The sequence below is a fragment of the Lissotriton helveticus genome, chromosome 8, assembly GCF_964261635.1.
Source record: "Lissotriton helveticus chromosome 8, aLisHel1.1, whole genome shotgun sequence".
NCBI lineage: Eukaryota > Metazoa > Chordata > Amphibia > Caudata > Salamandridae > Lissotriton > Lissotriton helveticus.
This window is the reverse complement of record NC_136069.1, coordinates 386,082,660-386,096,719: the sequence shown is the minus strand read 5'-3', so window position 1 is coordinate 386,096,719 and position 14,060 is coordinate 386,082,660. Positions and strand designations below refer to the sequence as shown.

Genomic DNA, 14,060 nt, shown 5'->3' with positions numbered 1-14,060 from the left:
TACCATTGCCCCTCTGGCATAGGTAGAGTAAGTAGTAAAATATGCCTGCCCTCTCCATCTGCGCTGCAGTGCTGCTCCCTCCTTGGCAAGAAGGAGTGTCTCCTGAAGGAGCGCTATCTGAACCCCTCGTCTATTAAGATAGGAAAATACTTTGTAGCTCTTAGCTGGGGTATGCATCCCCCTAATGATCCAAGTTATTATCTTGTAGGTTATGGGTGTAGCTATTGCATGTGTGAGGTTAAAGCCATGGGCCGCCACTCGTCCCCAACATCCCAAGCACAGTCTCACTTTCCCGCTGGTAAAACAGGAGACACTTACATAGTGCACAAACCATTTAATCCCACCTCAACAGTCCAACAACAAACTCCCACACCCCATTGAAAGCAGGTAAATGCGACCCATCCAAACAGGCAATCCACGTGTATGCATTTGTGGATAAACCTACCAAAACTGCAAAGACATTTGGGGGTGGAGGCCACAAAGGAGCATCCCGCCTGGCTTTCCACCATCCAGTCATTTGCAAATAGGAAAGAGAAAAAAAGAAAAGGGGGGAATATAATAATCCCCGCTCCCCCCAGGTGCCCTCACCCTCTTAGCAGTGTATCTCAGAATCATTGGGAAGCACCCCACATCAACTGACACAAGTCTTACAGTGCTCCTACAGTATCGGGTGAGGTCATCTGTCATTCCAGGAGTACAGTTCGTAGATTTTCATCAGAGAACTGGCACCATGCGTTTGATTCGATTCCTGGGCAATGTCCTCAGCCAGCAATGGGGATGGGCTTGCCCCTCTTCCACTCAGCACGGTCACTATTTCCATGGATCTCCGTTGTTTTAGTTGGACTTCTCTGCCTGACGGAGCTGCCCCATGTGGAGCTCCATTGCGCCGTCTTGATCTTCTCCACCTGCCTGTGTGGCTCAGTAACTCTCTGCCAGTACCAGCCTGTGGATGTTTTTCAATCCTGTCACACACTTCCTGTGGGGTTTGGAAGAATTGCCCCCCTTCCTGGGACACCTCCCTGAGTCTGGCCGGAAATAACATGGCATAGCTCAATCCCATTTGGAGTAAGCACTGCTTGGTCTCCATAAATGTAGAGTTTTGCTTCTCGACTTCTTTGGTGAAATCAGGAAAGACCATCTCCTTGTTGTTGTCTACTCTGATGTGCTCTTTTTCTCTAGCCTGTGCAAGGATATGGTCACGGTCTCTATAACATAGCAGTCTAGCAACTATCGGTCTAGGAGGTGCTCCCGGCTGTGAAGGCCGAGCAGGGAACCTGTGCGCCCTCTCCAGGGTGTAGAATGAAGAGAGGCCCTCCAGTGCCACCTCCTCACGCAGCCACCTTTTCAAATAGGGCACCATGTCCTTTCCTTCAGTGTGCTTGGGTAAACCTATGATGCGGACATTTTTCCTCCATGCCTGTTTTCGCTGTCCTCTGCTCTGACTTCCAGGGTACGTATTTTGTTCTCCATCTGCGTCGTCCGCTCACGCATGGATGCCATATCAGTAGTAAAGTCACCTATATCCAGCTCCACTGTTGTGACTCTTTCTGCCAATTGGTTGTGGTGATCAGTAAGCTGAAGTCTGACCTCAAGCTGTAAACGTTTTTCTCCAAAGCGTCCCAAGATGCAGCAATAGCCTGCAAGATGTCTATAAGTGTGGGCTCACCCTGTTATCACTCCAGCGACTGTGATGTTGTATCTTCCACCACCCCAACTGTTGCTGTGTTCTCAGCCTTTCTGGAGACCTTGCCCACGATTGGGAGGAGGTAGTAGGTAATGGCAGTCGGCCTTTGGTGGTGACAATAACTGCGTTAGCCAACCGTCAATCTCATCTGCCAGTGGCACAAAATAGTTTATTGCTAATGGAGGTGACCCTCTTGCAGTCACAGCAGTCAATCACAGGCCAATCAGCATAGAAGTTCTTCAATAACGGACATGCTGTGGATCAGTCCGCAATCGTGCAGGACTCCTCTTTCCACTAGTCGGGCTCCAGGCACACCCAGCAGCACCTCAAAGCAGTGCAACAGATAACAAGTGGTATTATGGATTCCGCGGGGGGAACAATTCGGTAGCCCCCAAGCGCAGCAGGGTGAAGTAGCTGGCCCAGCCATAGGTAGTCTCGGACCCCTAGATGTTGGCCCTCAGAGATCGAGATCAATATTTCTTGCCCCCCAAGAAGCAAAGAAGCTGGGGGACAACAGGGCCACATGTGTAGTTGCCCCACTTCTCCCCTCTGGTCAACAGTTCATGATGTGGGCAATAAATGTGCTCCCCGCTCCACTTAGGGTGCCCACTGATATCCAGTCTGACCAGCTCTAGCCCAGAGCCCCCCTCGGTGCTCCTCAATATGGCGGGGCAGCTGGGCCTCACCCTCTCGCCGGTCTCGCCAAGATCGGAGTAGCGAACTGCAGCTTCAGGCGTTATTTCACACCAGCATTTCATGCACCAGGTAGGGCCCCCTGGGCGGTGTTCCTCGCTCAGGGGGGTGGCGCAGCAATCCCAGCCTGTACCACTCTCTTCTCCATGTCCAGTTGATCCCCGAGGGTCTACTCTCGCCACCACAGGCTCCCAGGCAGGCCGCCATGATCCCAGATGAATTCAGTCATCGGCTGGGCTCTGGGGAATTTAGAGTGGTCCGGTGCCCGTCGACGTGCCCAGCAGGTGCTCCAATCAGCACCTCAGGGTGAGGCCGCAAACTCCAAGCGATATGTGCCACAGTCCCTCCGTCAACGCGAGGCTGCCCTATCTTCAGCAGCAGTTCTGCTGTTACATCATCAGCCCGGGGGGAATTGGCAACAGCAGCCTTCTCTGCTCTCTATTACAGCACTGCTCCTTTTCCCGAAGAGGGGGTTCAAGTTCAAGTTCAAAATTTGTATAGCGCACTACTCACCCAGAGGGTCTCAAGGCGCTTGAGGGAGGGGGGATGCTTTACGTATCGAATATCCAAGTTTTTAGTTGTTTTCTGAAGGAGAGGTGGTTCTGTGTAAGGCGGAGGTGGGTGGGGAGAGAATTCCAGGTCTTGGCCGCTAAGTAGGAGAAGGACCTTCCCCCCATGGTGGATCTTTGGATACGTGGAACTGCGGCGAGGGCTAGGTTGGACGATCAAAGTTGGCGGATGGGGGTGTAAAAGGACAGGCGTGTGTTGAGGTATTCAGGTCCTAGGTCGTAGAGGGCTTTGTGTGCGTGGGTGAGGAGACGGAATGTTATTCTCTTGTTGACGGGGTATAGTAGGGGAGTGTCTGTGTGGGCCCCCGGGCTGGGTATCACCTTCAGGATGACACTGGAATAGGTTTGGCACAGCTGAGCTCAGAGCAGTGCTACTCGCTCAATCAGCGTTAGGCCATGCCCCCCACTGCCAGATTTGCATATCTTGCATACTAATTCTCAGTGGATCCTGTGGGAGGGGGTGTCAACAGTCTTTGTTCCTGACCTCCTGAGAGCAACGACACTCACCCTTGGGGGTCAGAAACCTGTCTGTGGTGGCAGGCTGGCTAAGACCAGTCCGTGGACACACCTCTAAGGTACCCTCTGGGTGCATGTATTAATACATCCAGCACTTGAATCAGTGTGGGCCTATTAATATGAGATGTTTGATACCAAACATCTCTGGTTTCAGTGAAGCCATCATGTAGCTGGGGAACTCGTTTTCACCAGTGTCCAGCACATGTACGTAAGCTGGCTTCCCTAGTAACTTCTACTAGCAGTAATGAAACTGACCAGCACAAGGGCATATCTCCTCATGCAGATATGTCCTTACATGTAGTCTAGTGCACCTTGTCTTAGGGAGGTAAGGCCTGCTGTAGCGGTGACTTACCCATCCTGCATTCAGTGTCTGTGGGAATGGCACGCTGGGATGTGCCATGTCTTATGTTCACTTTTGTCTGCACCAAGACACTCAGCCTGCAGTGGCAGTTTGTAGGTGTTTGGTTAACCGTCCCTTAAGTGGCACAATTTGTGCTGGAGCCTACAAGGACCGTCTGTAGCCTTCTAGCCCTAGGTACCCGGGGTACCATTTACTAGGGATGTATAGGGAGTGCTAAAGGTTTTTCCTGTTGGGGGAAAAATTGTACAGTTTTGGGGAGGAGATCTGCCACTGGGGACCTGGTTAGCAGGAACCCGAGGCACTTCAGTCAAAATCACATCAAATACCTGGCAAAAAGTGGGGGAGACCATGTCAAAAAGGGGCAGTTTCCAACATTATAGTACTTAGCAGACTTTTACGTAGGCCCTATAGGTTTAACATCTTCCACTAAAAAGGAACGGTGCATTCCATGTGTCTTCTCTATATGCTTATAACACTATTGTAATGCTAAAATGTGTATGGAACGTGAAGGTTTTAGATTGAGGTTTTACTCTAACTTTAGATAATGCGAGAATTGTACGTTTTGAAATGGGGAAATTGTTGGAAACTAAATGCCTTTCATACAGAGTAGGTGAGATGTCTCTAACTTGCCTGGTCACATTTTCCGGTGCTGGCAGCTGAGCTTTATACTTCATGTTTGATGGAAGCAGGCATTAAGAACAAATTGGAGTTGACCTAAGGTAGTTGCATTCTATGTATGGGGTTCAATTCTCCTAGAATGTTTAAGAGCACAAATCTGTTATGAGCAGGAATTATTTGTTTTTATGGATGTATTTAGCAATTCATATTGCGCTCTTACCTCCACAACCACAGTGACATTTGGGGGTTTTCAATAAAACTCATAGAATTACATAATGTAACAAGGCAACCATTACAGCATAAGGCCGTTCACTGTCTTGTGTTCTCTCTGAAGCATTGTTATGACTTCGAAGTTGCCTTTTATCACCCAAAATGTTGACTAACATTTGCTTGGATTTAAAGGGATGTTCATTTAGCATAATACACTTTTAGTCATTCAACCAGGGACACTTTTTGTGTGTGAACATATTGACAGTGTTAGATGTTTTTAAATAGGTGTGTCATCAACATTGGTACGTGGAAATTCCTTTATCACACTCAGCAGTTACATGTGCAGATGGAAAAGTGCAGCGGATAATATCGATCCGTTGGAAATTCCATAAGCAATACCAAAATATGACCCTGATTTCTTTAAAAATGTAATCTGGATGTTTTCGTTAAAACCAAAATAGAATGTCCAGATCTAATTTTCTTTTCTCTCTACTTGTCAAATATAAATAATACATGCCCTGCTTATTCAGAGTTCCAAGCTTTTGTACTTGGTCTCTTAGTGTGTTGCACCTTTTTCTGCTTTGAACCTTTCACGCTTTTTGTTTTAGATGCTTCAAGAGATACTCAAGGACTTCTCTAAACAGACAGCAGGAAGTTTCTAACTGTCCGACCCCCCCTCAGTTGAAACTTCTGGACTACTTGCAGAAAAGAAAAGACAGAAAAGTCGTCCCTCCTCAGTTAGACCTAAAAATTTCCAAAGCTGGGAATGTAAGTATGATCACGAGAACATATCAAGTTACTGTGTGGGATTTTTGATTTTTAAGTTCGACTCATGGTATTTGCTTATTTTCTGCTTTGACAGTGTGTCGACATGTGGAAGCAGAACGCTTGTAGCTTGACTGTACCATCAGAAGTAGAGGTACGTTCATGTGCATAATATTTTTGTCTGCTTTTAATTGTAAGGGTACCAGATCTCGCTGGAAAGTTGTCTAAAATTATGTAGCATTTTTGGGAGCAGTTCATGTATTCCCATACCATCCCATGCTTTGCTCAGGCTGGCCTTTTTTTTAAACATTTTCTTTCATACCCTGAGCCAGGTTCCAAACTAGAGTTCTGCTGGCAGTAATTTCTGATCCTTTGCTTAGTAATGCGAATGTTTTCATATTTGGATTAGGATTTAGCTAATACTAGCTACTGAGGGTCCTAATTACTCTCGAACATCACACAACCTTTTGGTCTTTTAAACAATGACAGAGGGATCGTTTTCATTAAAGTAGTCTACCTTAGATTCCCTCTAGTCGCCTTTTAGCATTCACCCTTCATGCAACTCTGCACACAGATCTGCACACACCCAATGTCTAGATCCATGGCCGGACTGGCCATAGCGGGCACCGGGCAATCCCCCAGTGCGCCGCACGGGTGGGGGCCGGTTTTGGGCCCCTGGGGCCGTTTTTGTTACAGGGCCGTTTTTGCAGCATAGCTGCAAAATCGGCCCTGTAACAAAATCGGCAGAAAACCGGCCCCCGCAAAGAGCTCGGCGGCACCTCCAACCCCCCCCCCCCCCCCCCCACCGCCCCCCAGTGGGGAGGGGGGGCCGGCCGAGCACTTTGCCAGGGTCGGTTGTGATTCCCAGTCCGGCCCTGTCTAGATCACTAAAAAGATCTCCGACAAAGTGAGTCTTCAGAGGACCCTAGGGCTTTGCAGTGCCGGCCCGACGAGGAGTACCACCCTATGATGAAGCATGACATCCTTCAGGGTGTGTGAGGCCATCAAGTGAAAGTCTCACAGACTCCTTCCCAACCTTCTATTAACGACTCGTTCCTTTTTCTCACTCTCAACTCTGGAACAGCGACTCTCCTTAGTGACAACATATTGAATGCAAACAATCATGAAGTAGGCTGTGTGTAGACACTTTCATATAATTAATTAGTTAAAATACATTGGAAGAGTAAATAAAAGGGCGGGCGGTAGACCATATTAAGATGAAAACAATCAAAGTATAGGCTACCTATAGTCATTTTCATAAAGTTGTCTAAATTAAGTGTTTTATTATAATGGGGGTAGGATAACTGATATATAATGTTTTATGGCAGTTAGGCCTATTAAAATACAGTGCACAAAGGTTTGTTGCGTTTATTGAACGTTCTGCGAGGTTTATTTATGCAACTCCACTGCCAGTCTGTACTGCAAGCGAAACACACTTTTGCATGTCCCCCATATGGTGATTCATTGTTCCTTCCTTACAGTGCTTGGCTAAAAGACAGGATAGTTGGGTAGGTCCGGTACTTTATTTCCTTGCTAACGGCCTTTCTGAAAATTCTATGTATTTGAGGAACCTGGTGACTACATGGTGTTGCTTGCCCAGCAGGCAATAGATGATTGCATGACGACAAGACCAGATACCTAGCTGGTTAATATGATTTCTTAACCACGTTCTGCTCTCAGAAAAAAGCCCAGTGCAAATCTGTATAATTCGAATGTTGTAGTAGACTTTGAAAGCATCCCCGAATAGACTTGTGGTTGACTGTCTTTCCTAGTCACACAGGACTTCTTTTGTTGAAGTTATGTTTGTTTGTTGAAAAGGAAATCTTTTTTGCAAGTTCGTTCAACAGTTTCATAGAGACCATGTGGCCGATTCGTTTCCTAAAGATCTTCAGTTCCTTTGAGACAGAGGACTGTGGTGATGGTGGTAGACAAATAATATTTCTTTGTAACCAGGCTAAGATTAATTTCCTCCCAATAGTAGTGCTTTAGTGCATTTTTTAGTGAATACACACATTTAAGAAACGCTGATTTTAGTGCCTCTTGTTGGTCCCAGTAAATTAAGTTCAAGTATTATCTGCACTGGAGTTTTGTGGGAGTCTAAATAACGAATTATGTGTTTTGCTTCGAGTGGTGATAAAGAATGGACCACCTTTTTCTGGGAATGCTTCTCTGCATGCAAAGGTGATAATGAACTTTGCTTTGAAATTGAGATAAGTGATGGGTTTCTGGTCTTTCGGAGAAGACCTTGAGAGCCGAAGAGTAAGGAGATGATTTTTGGTTTTAGTTAGCTCAACTGGAGTTAGTTACCAACTCGGTCGTCTAGCCATACTCCTAGATATGTATGTTTATTTTGTTTGATAAGGTGTCGTTCTCTTTGGTGCCAAGCCTCATTTTTGGTTATTTACCTCTAAAAAGATTACATTTTTTGTTTTTGTAAAATTTACAACCATTTCATTTGCTTTGCATTGTTATATGTATATTTAATAGCCTCTAAAGACCGGCCACTGTTAGGTTGAAAAAACATCATCATACTATAAAGATGAAATATGCAAAGGACAAATCATGGTGGGCAGCGTCCAGAAGGAGACTTGGATCAGATATGTATATGTTTAAGAGTGTTGGAGCAAAGATACAGCATTGTTTTGAGGCATCTCTGCAAATACATTTTGTCCAAAAGTGTCTGGTTGGTGCCAAGCTTGACTTATGTCTAGATGTTTATGTGTAGTTTGTATATAGCAGCTGTATGGCACATAGAAGATTGTACAAAATGTGCAAGCTTGCCACAATTTTCCAAAGATTTCTGTTCACATAGTCATACTGAAATTTATATAAGAGTATAGAAGTTGTTTTATATGGATTTGTTTTTGTATTTATCTTATTTACTTTTATTCTTGAGGACCAACCTGAAAACATTCTTATTAAAAACCAATTTATATTTGTTGCCATGTATAGTGGAACATTGCACACTCTGGTTAATTTGCACTGTACAATGTGCTTAATATACAAAATGTGAGAAATACGAATGCCTAGTTAGGTGTAGTTCAGAAACGTTTAAGAAAGTAACATTTGGCAAGCAGGAGCTGGGTGCACAGGAAGCAGGAAGCAAGACTTGACTTGAGGAGCTGATTAGAATAGCAACCTGGCTACAGAATGATTGCTACAAACAAGTTTAAACAGTAGCTAATCTTTGCTCATTATTTCATCACCAAGGAAGGTAATTTCTGTACATACGCTCATAGCAAATGTCTGCACATACACTCATGCCCGCAGCAATGTCATATTTCTCACAGTGTACATAGATAAAGGCTTGGTCTCCACATGGCGTACTCCAAAAGACTTCAGTAGCACTGTTGATACATGCCTTCTTTGTATAGCAATTTTAACTTTTTTGTTAGAAGTCTGTGCATCTCATTCTAATTTGACTAATATTTGAACTGCTACCTTTTGTTGTACTATTAGGTTGAAAAGTATGCCAAATTTGAAAAATCTAAGAAATCAGATGACTCCCAGCCTTCTGTCTGGCCAGCCGAGGTGAGTTTCATATTTATTAAATCTTGTCTCCGTTAATTTTTTTACTGGCACACTATAAACATTTGAATCTAGGTATCGTTCAGTTGAAGGATGGCATTCTGTGTTTAAAATATGTGTGAAAGGGAGCGTGTCAGACCATGAAGATCAAGTTTACAGATTCATGTGGTATTAAACCATCACAAAAAAGAATCACCAGGCATCAGCATGTATTTTCTTTTTAATTAATACTTTTATGGATATTTCTTACTGCTGATTTCTCACCTTCAGAAAATTCCTCAGGCTCCAGACTGGGCGCTGGAAACTTTTCTTTAGCAGTGCTTCCTCACTCCATAGGTGGCACAATGGGGTTCTGTGCAGGTTTTGTTCCACCCCGGAAGTGACCGAGCAGACCCACATTTGAGCACCACACCTTCATCCGCAGACATCTGTTTCTTTCTTTCCACACATTCAAATGTGGATCTGAAACTCCACTTCCACTTTTGTCGGTTTTTAATGACTCTGAAAACAAAATCCACTGTCCAAGGGATTGATTTCCCCTCCTTAAACAATGGGAAACAAACGATACTGTGACTGCAGAAGCATATGCCAGTCATAGATCCATTAAGAACTGTCTTTGGTTCTTGGGTCCAAGGCACAACTTCAAATTGTGCAATGAGTGCATCCTCATGCACCCGATGGTGACCCAGGGCTGCCAAGGAAATCTGTATGTCATAGAACAAGGGAAGAAGTCATGGGCTCCCTCTCCAATATGAGGGCTCTGACCCACTTCTACAAGAGGTCATCTACACGACTGGAAGACTTTTGGAAAGTCAAAGTGGAAGGATAAGAGCGCAAAGCAGAACGTGACCAAATCCCACCACTCTCTTTCAAAAGAGAAGTCATGAGGGCGTAAAGGTGGCAGTCGATCTTGCTTTAGACCTCTGATTGAGGAGCCGATTCCACAACTAATCCTGATGTGCCTGAGTTCCCCAGGCAATCGGCGATGCATCAGCAGGTCAAGATCTTTAAGGTGGCTGTGCTTCATATCTTTGGTACTCTTCTAGAACTCTCTCCAGTGCACCCCAAGGACCGATAGGGGCTCCTTGTTGGAACACCGCTGATAAATTCATCCTTGGTGCATTCTGAATCCCGTGGAGCCTACAAAGGTTGAGCACGGACCCATGTCAGTTCTTCTATCATTGACACTGTGTGGAAATTGAGTCACTGCAGTTGACAGTGTTCAGTCTATCACCTGAAGTTGTGGATATCATCCTTGCTGCCTGGCATCCTTCTACGAAGTTCATTTATGCTGGGTGCCGGACCAAGTTTGTAGCCTGGTGTTGAGTCTGCAAAACAGACCCTTTGCAAGCTAAAATTTCAGATGTTTTATAGTTTGTTTTGTGTTTGGTCGTGCAAGAACTTCCAGTGGACACTATTAAAGGTTATATTTCTACAGAGAGCAGCTGGGTTCTAGAAAACTGCACTACCAAAGCTAGTCACAGAATTAGCGATCTACATTGCCCACCTCAAATGATCTGCTGCCTGAAGATCACAAAAATAAATATTACGCTTTTTTGGATGAGAGGCAACATATAAATGACAAGTCACATATACAAATTCAATCAGACTATATTAGCCTTGTGCCGTTATTGGTCTTTTATTTCCAGATGTTTTTGGTATGCAAGAGAATGAGATCAGCCAAGGCGTTTCGTCCAGTTCAAGGGCTTTTTCAGGGCTGTAATAGCAAACAATATGAACAAACTTTAGTAAGTTTAGAAAAAAGACCATACCGAGATGTTGTGCAAACAAGAGCAGTTATATTAAACAGACCCTCCAGAATTTGGCGATTTTGCGATTCAGTGAAATAATCGTGAAATCGACCGACTAGCGCGATGGCCGCGATAATTACAATAATCACCGCGATATTTGCTAAAAAGTGTCTGCAAAACAAACAAAGCCCGTAAATTGGCTGTGTGCGCACATGTCACTAGGTGCCGCCGTCCTGCTGTCCAATACCTGCTTCCTCCTGACCAATTTCTCCTGCTCGTTGAGGCTAATAAACTTTTTCACAACCCCCGCTTTGGCAAAGCCCACCGCTTCTGTGTTGTCACGTCCTCTCTGCTCTAGAGTTCCAGAGCTTGTATCGCTGATCCTCTGCAGTCGGGTCTGTATGTCCATATTAGCGTGCTCAGGCTTCATTAATCAAATACTGGAAACATCCGGAAACACCTCTGCATGGCTGGCTTTGACACGCATGCAGAAGGCACGAGCGCCCGGACCAGCTGGGCCCACGTGTCTCTTCTGCCATTGGACAGGCCTTCTCCAGCCTCCCAGGTGCTCTGTGGAAGCGCAGGGTCATTAATCACCGGATATAGGCCCGGCGCTTGGTGGAGCTTCCATTCCTCATTCGTAGGCGGGGGTCTGTAGAATGACGTGTCGGGGGAGACTGTAAAAGTTCAGCGTCTGCAGTGAGGTCAAATCCTTCATCTCACCTACTTTTGGGGGGAGCGCTTTCTTACAGGTGGTCCCAGAGGAATGCAGGACACCTCATTCTATGAATGAATGAAGTTTTTGTAGGATTAAGTTTCCAGCCGTGGCTCCGGGCACTAAATCCGAAATTACGTGGGAGCACTAAAACATGTACTTGGCCGTTTTATCTGTTGTAGTAAGAGTTGGTGTGCGGCAGTGTCTCTCCTCTGCTGTTAAAATGTTATGTTTTTAACACGTAAAACAAACTTCCTAGCTCATCATGTCACTGAGTTTACTTTCATGGATTGTGAAACCACATTCGGCTCAGAGGTAGGTGAGAGAAGTAAAAAGTCTTCATCCTCTTTGTCCTGGATCAAAATACAATATATTGAAAACATTTCAAGAATATACTTGTTTCCCATTCAACCTAGGACGAGACACCTGCCACTGACTATAGTTGTCAGTTATACTACATAAATATAATACCTTCAGTTATATGTTTTCCCAGATTTACCAGTGCTGCCTCAGTTATTCATATTTCTTTCCAGAGGACCCGGATAGGTAAACATCACACTTTGCCAAATCCTCGGTCTGTGTTCCACTGGCACCACACTCATTGAGCAAATCACATCATCCCACATCAGGAGGCAATTCTTTTTTTGGGTGCTGTTGGGGTTACCAACCGTACAGACCCATTGCATGTAAAGTGTCTGAATCTTTTTAACAAATTACATTTTCATTTTGATACTCGCAACCACACGTTATATATGCTAACATCGCAGCCATGCTTCGTTGTAACTACCTTCGCCAGACTGGTCAACAGACTACAAGCTCAGTGGTATATAATAAAATAGGGCAGAGGATTATTATGCCTGCTACAAAGGACGTGAATCAGGTTACAGAGTCATTAGGCTAGTGTCCTTCCATTTCCGGTACTTTGCTGCAGTTTTAAGATATTAGAGTTTCAAATTGCTCAAATTGGAGTAATTTCTGATATTTATCTGTTTCCCTAACTTCATTGCTTGATTTTGTTCAGGAGAAAGTGTCACTCATAGTCATTGACAGTCACTCATATTTACAGGGAATTTATGAAAATGGCACACATAAGCAATCTGATACCCTGGCAGTTATGTATCCTGCAGCAGCGCTTCTGAACTGCTGGGGATATTTTTAGGCCCCTTTTAGATGATTGGGTTTCAGAAAAGAGGATAGTTTTTTAAATGCATTGCCTTGTCTTTGACCACTCACAAAGTGGCACTTAAATTGCCACACTTAATTTGCTGCATTACTTTTTAGTAAAGCGCTCTAGCAGCAAAGCAAGACTTCCTCTATGGGTCATATTTGTATTCACAATATATTTTCAATGTTAAAAAGGGTGATAGAAATGACTGTTTTTTAAAATAGACGGGTCTAGGAGGCAGCGGTGCCCCGGCAGGGGTGCATACATGGGTGCTAGAACATCCCAGGGAGAAATGGGGCCCCCTCTCACGAGGTGCAGATTGGTGCTGTGCTTCCGTAGAGCCGCAGACACTTTAACCATGCCAGTTTCACAGTGGAATATCCTGTTAAATCAGTTTACATTGATTTAAGGCTGAAAAGGAATGATTACGAAAAAAATAAGGTGCCGCAATAATGCTGTTAAATTTCCACTTTTGTGCCACAAAATTTCAATTTTTGTGCCGCTAAATTTGCAAATCTATGCCGCTATATCTTGGGTGGGTCTGATTAGAACAAGGGGCTCCATTGCTAAATTAATGACGAGAGAAGAAGAAAGAAAAAAGAGAAAAATTGGATATTTCCGAAGTGTTTGAGGATCTAGAGTCTAGAGTGCTCGAGTAGTGAAAAGAAAAAAAGCCTCCTCCAAGGAATACTAATGCGCAGACTTGGTTCTAGCAATACGGTTAAGTATTTAAATCTCCAACATGTGTGCTTCATGATACACATCCTGAGCTTAAGACTGCGTGCCTTGTGCCTTTCTGTATGCCCCCTACCGTGCTCTGGGCATCTGGCTTTATCTATGGTCAAACGGAAACCGACATCAGTACATGACGGTTCCTTTGGTATTAACACCGCTGTGGCCTCTTTTCGCATATGTGCCGGCTTCTACTTAAGGACTACAATACTGGCTCTTAATCAAGCCAGTTGACCGCTTTTACAATGCTCCAGCATTTTAGCTCTCTGGTGGACTCTTGATACTGAGACCTTGCATGACGCATGAGATTAGATCCTGGTTATTTAGGCATCTCTGACTTTGATACTGCATTCTATGGTGTTACTCCTTTAAATCATTCGACAAAACCCCCTGTTTTTCATAGGTCCACTTGCTTTCCTCGAGACCTATTCTCCTCCACGACAGTGTCTCGCACACTGTTTTATGTCTCGATACGCTTAATTTTTGGAACCTAGTGTCTGACTGTTATTCGGTCTGATGTATACTCTATAATATATACATATTCTTTCAGAAACGGCTCAGTTAGCGTTCTGGACACGCTCAACACGCTACTTATCTTACCATCATTATTTGGTAAGCCACCCTACCTCTTATGCCTAGGTAGCTTGCACGTGGCATGAGCTTTGGTGCTGACCAAGAGGACACTTCTGGGTCCTTTTCCTTCTTGGACTCCATGAGCACATTCTTATTTCAACTTCTAGGATATTCATGTGT

At 44.6% G+C, this 14,060-nt stretch overlaps 1 protein-coding gene across 7 annotated transcripts in view; it reads left to right on the top strand.

Moving 5' to 3' along the window:
* The window catches only part of SUPT20H (SPT20 homolog, SAGA complex component), a 404,514-nt gene that overhangs the window by 168,892 nt on the left and 221,562 nt on the right, over window positions 1-14,060 (top strand). For all 7 annotated transcript variants that reach the window (XM_078657195.1, XM_078657196.1, XM_078657192.1 and 4 more), the window contains exons 12-14: window positions 5,260-5,419; window positions 5,514-5,570; window positions 8,876-8,947. In XM_078657195.1, coding sequence (XP_078513321.1) covers window positions 5,260-5,419; window positions 5,514-5,570; window positions 8,876-8,947 — 289 coding nt within the window. The remainder of the gene's footprint in view (window positions 1-5,259; window positions 5,420-5,513; window positions 5,571-8,875; window positions 8,948-14,060) is intronic.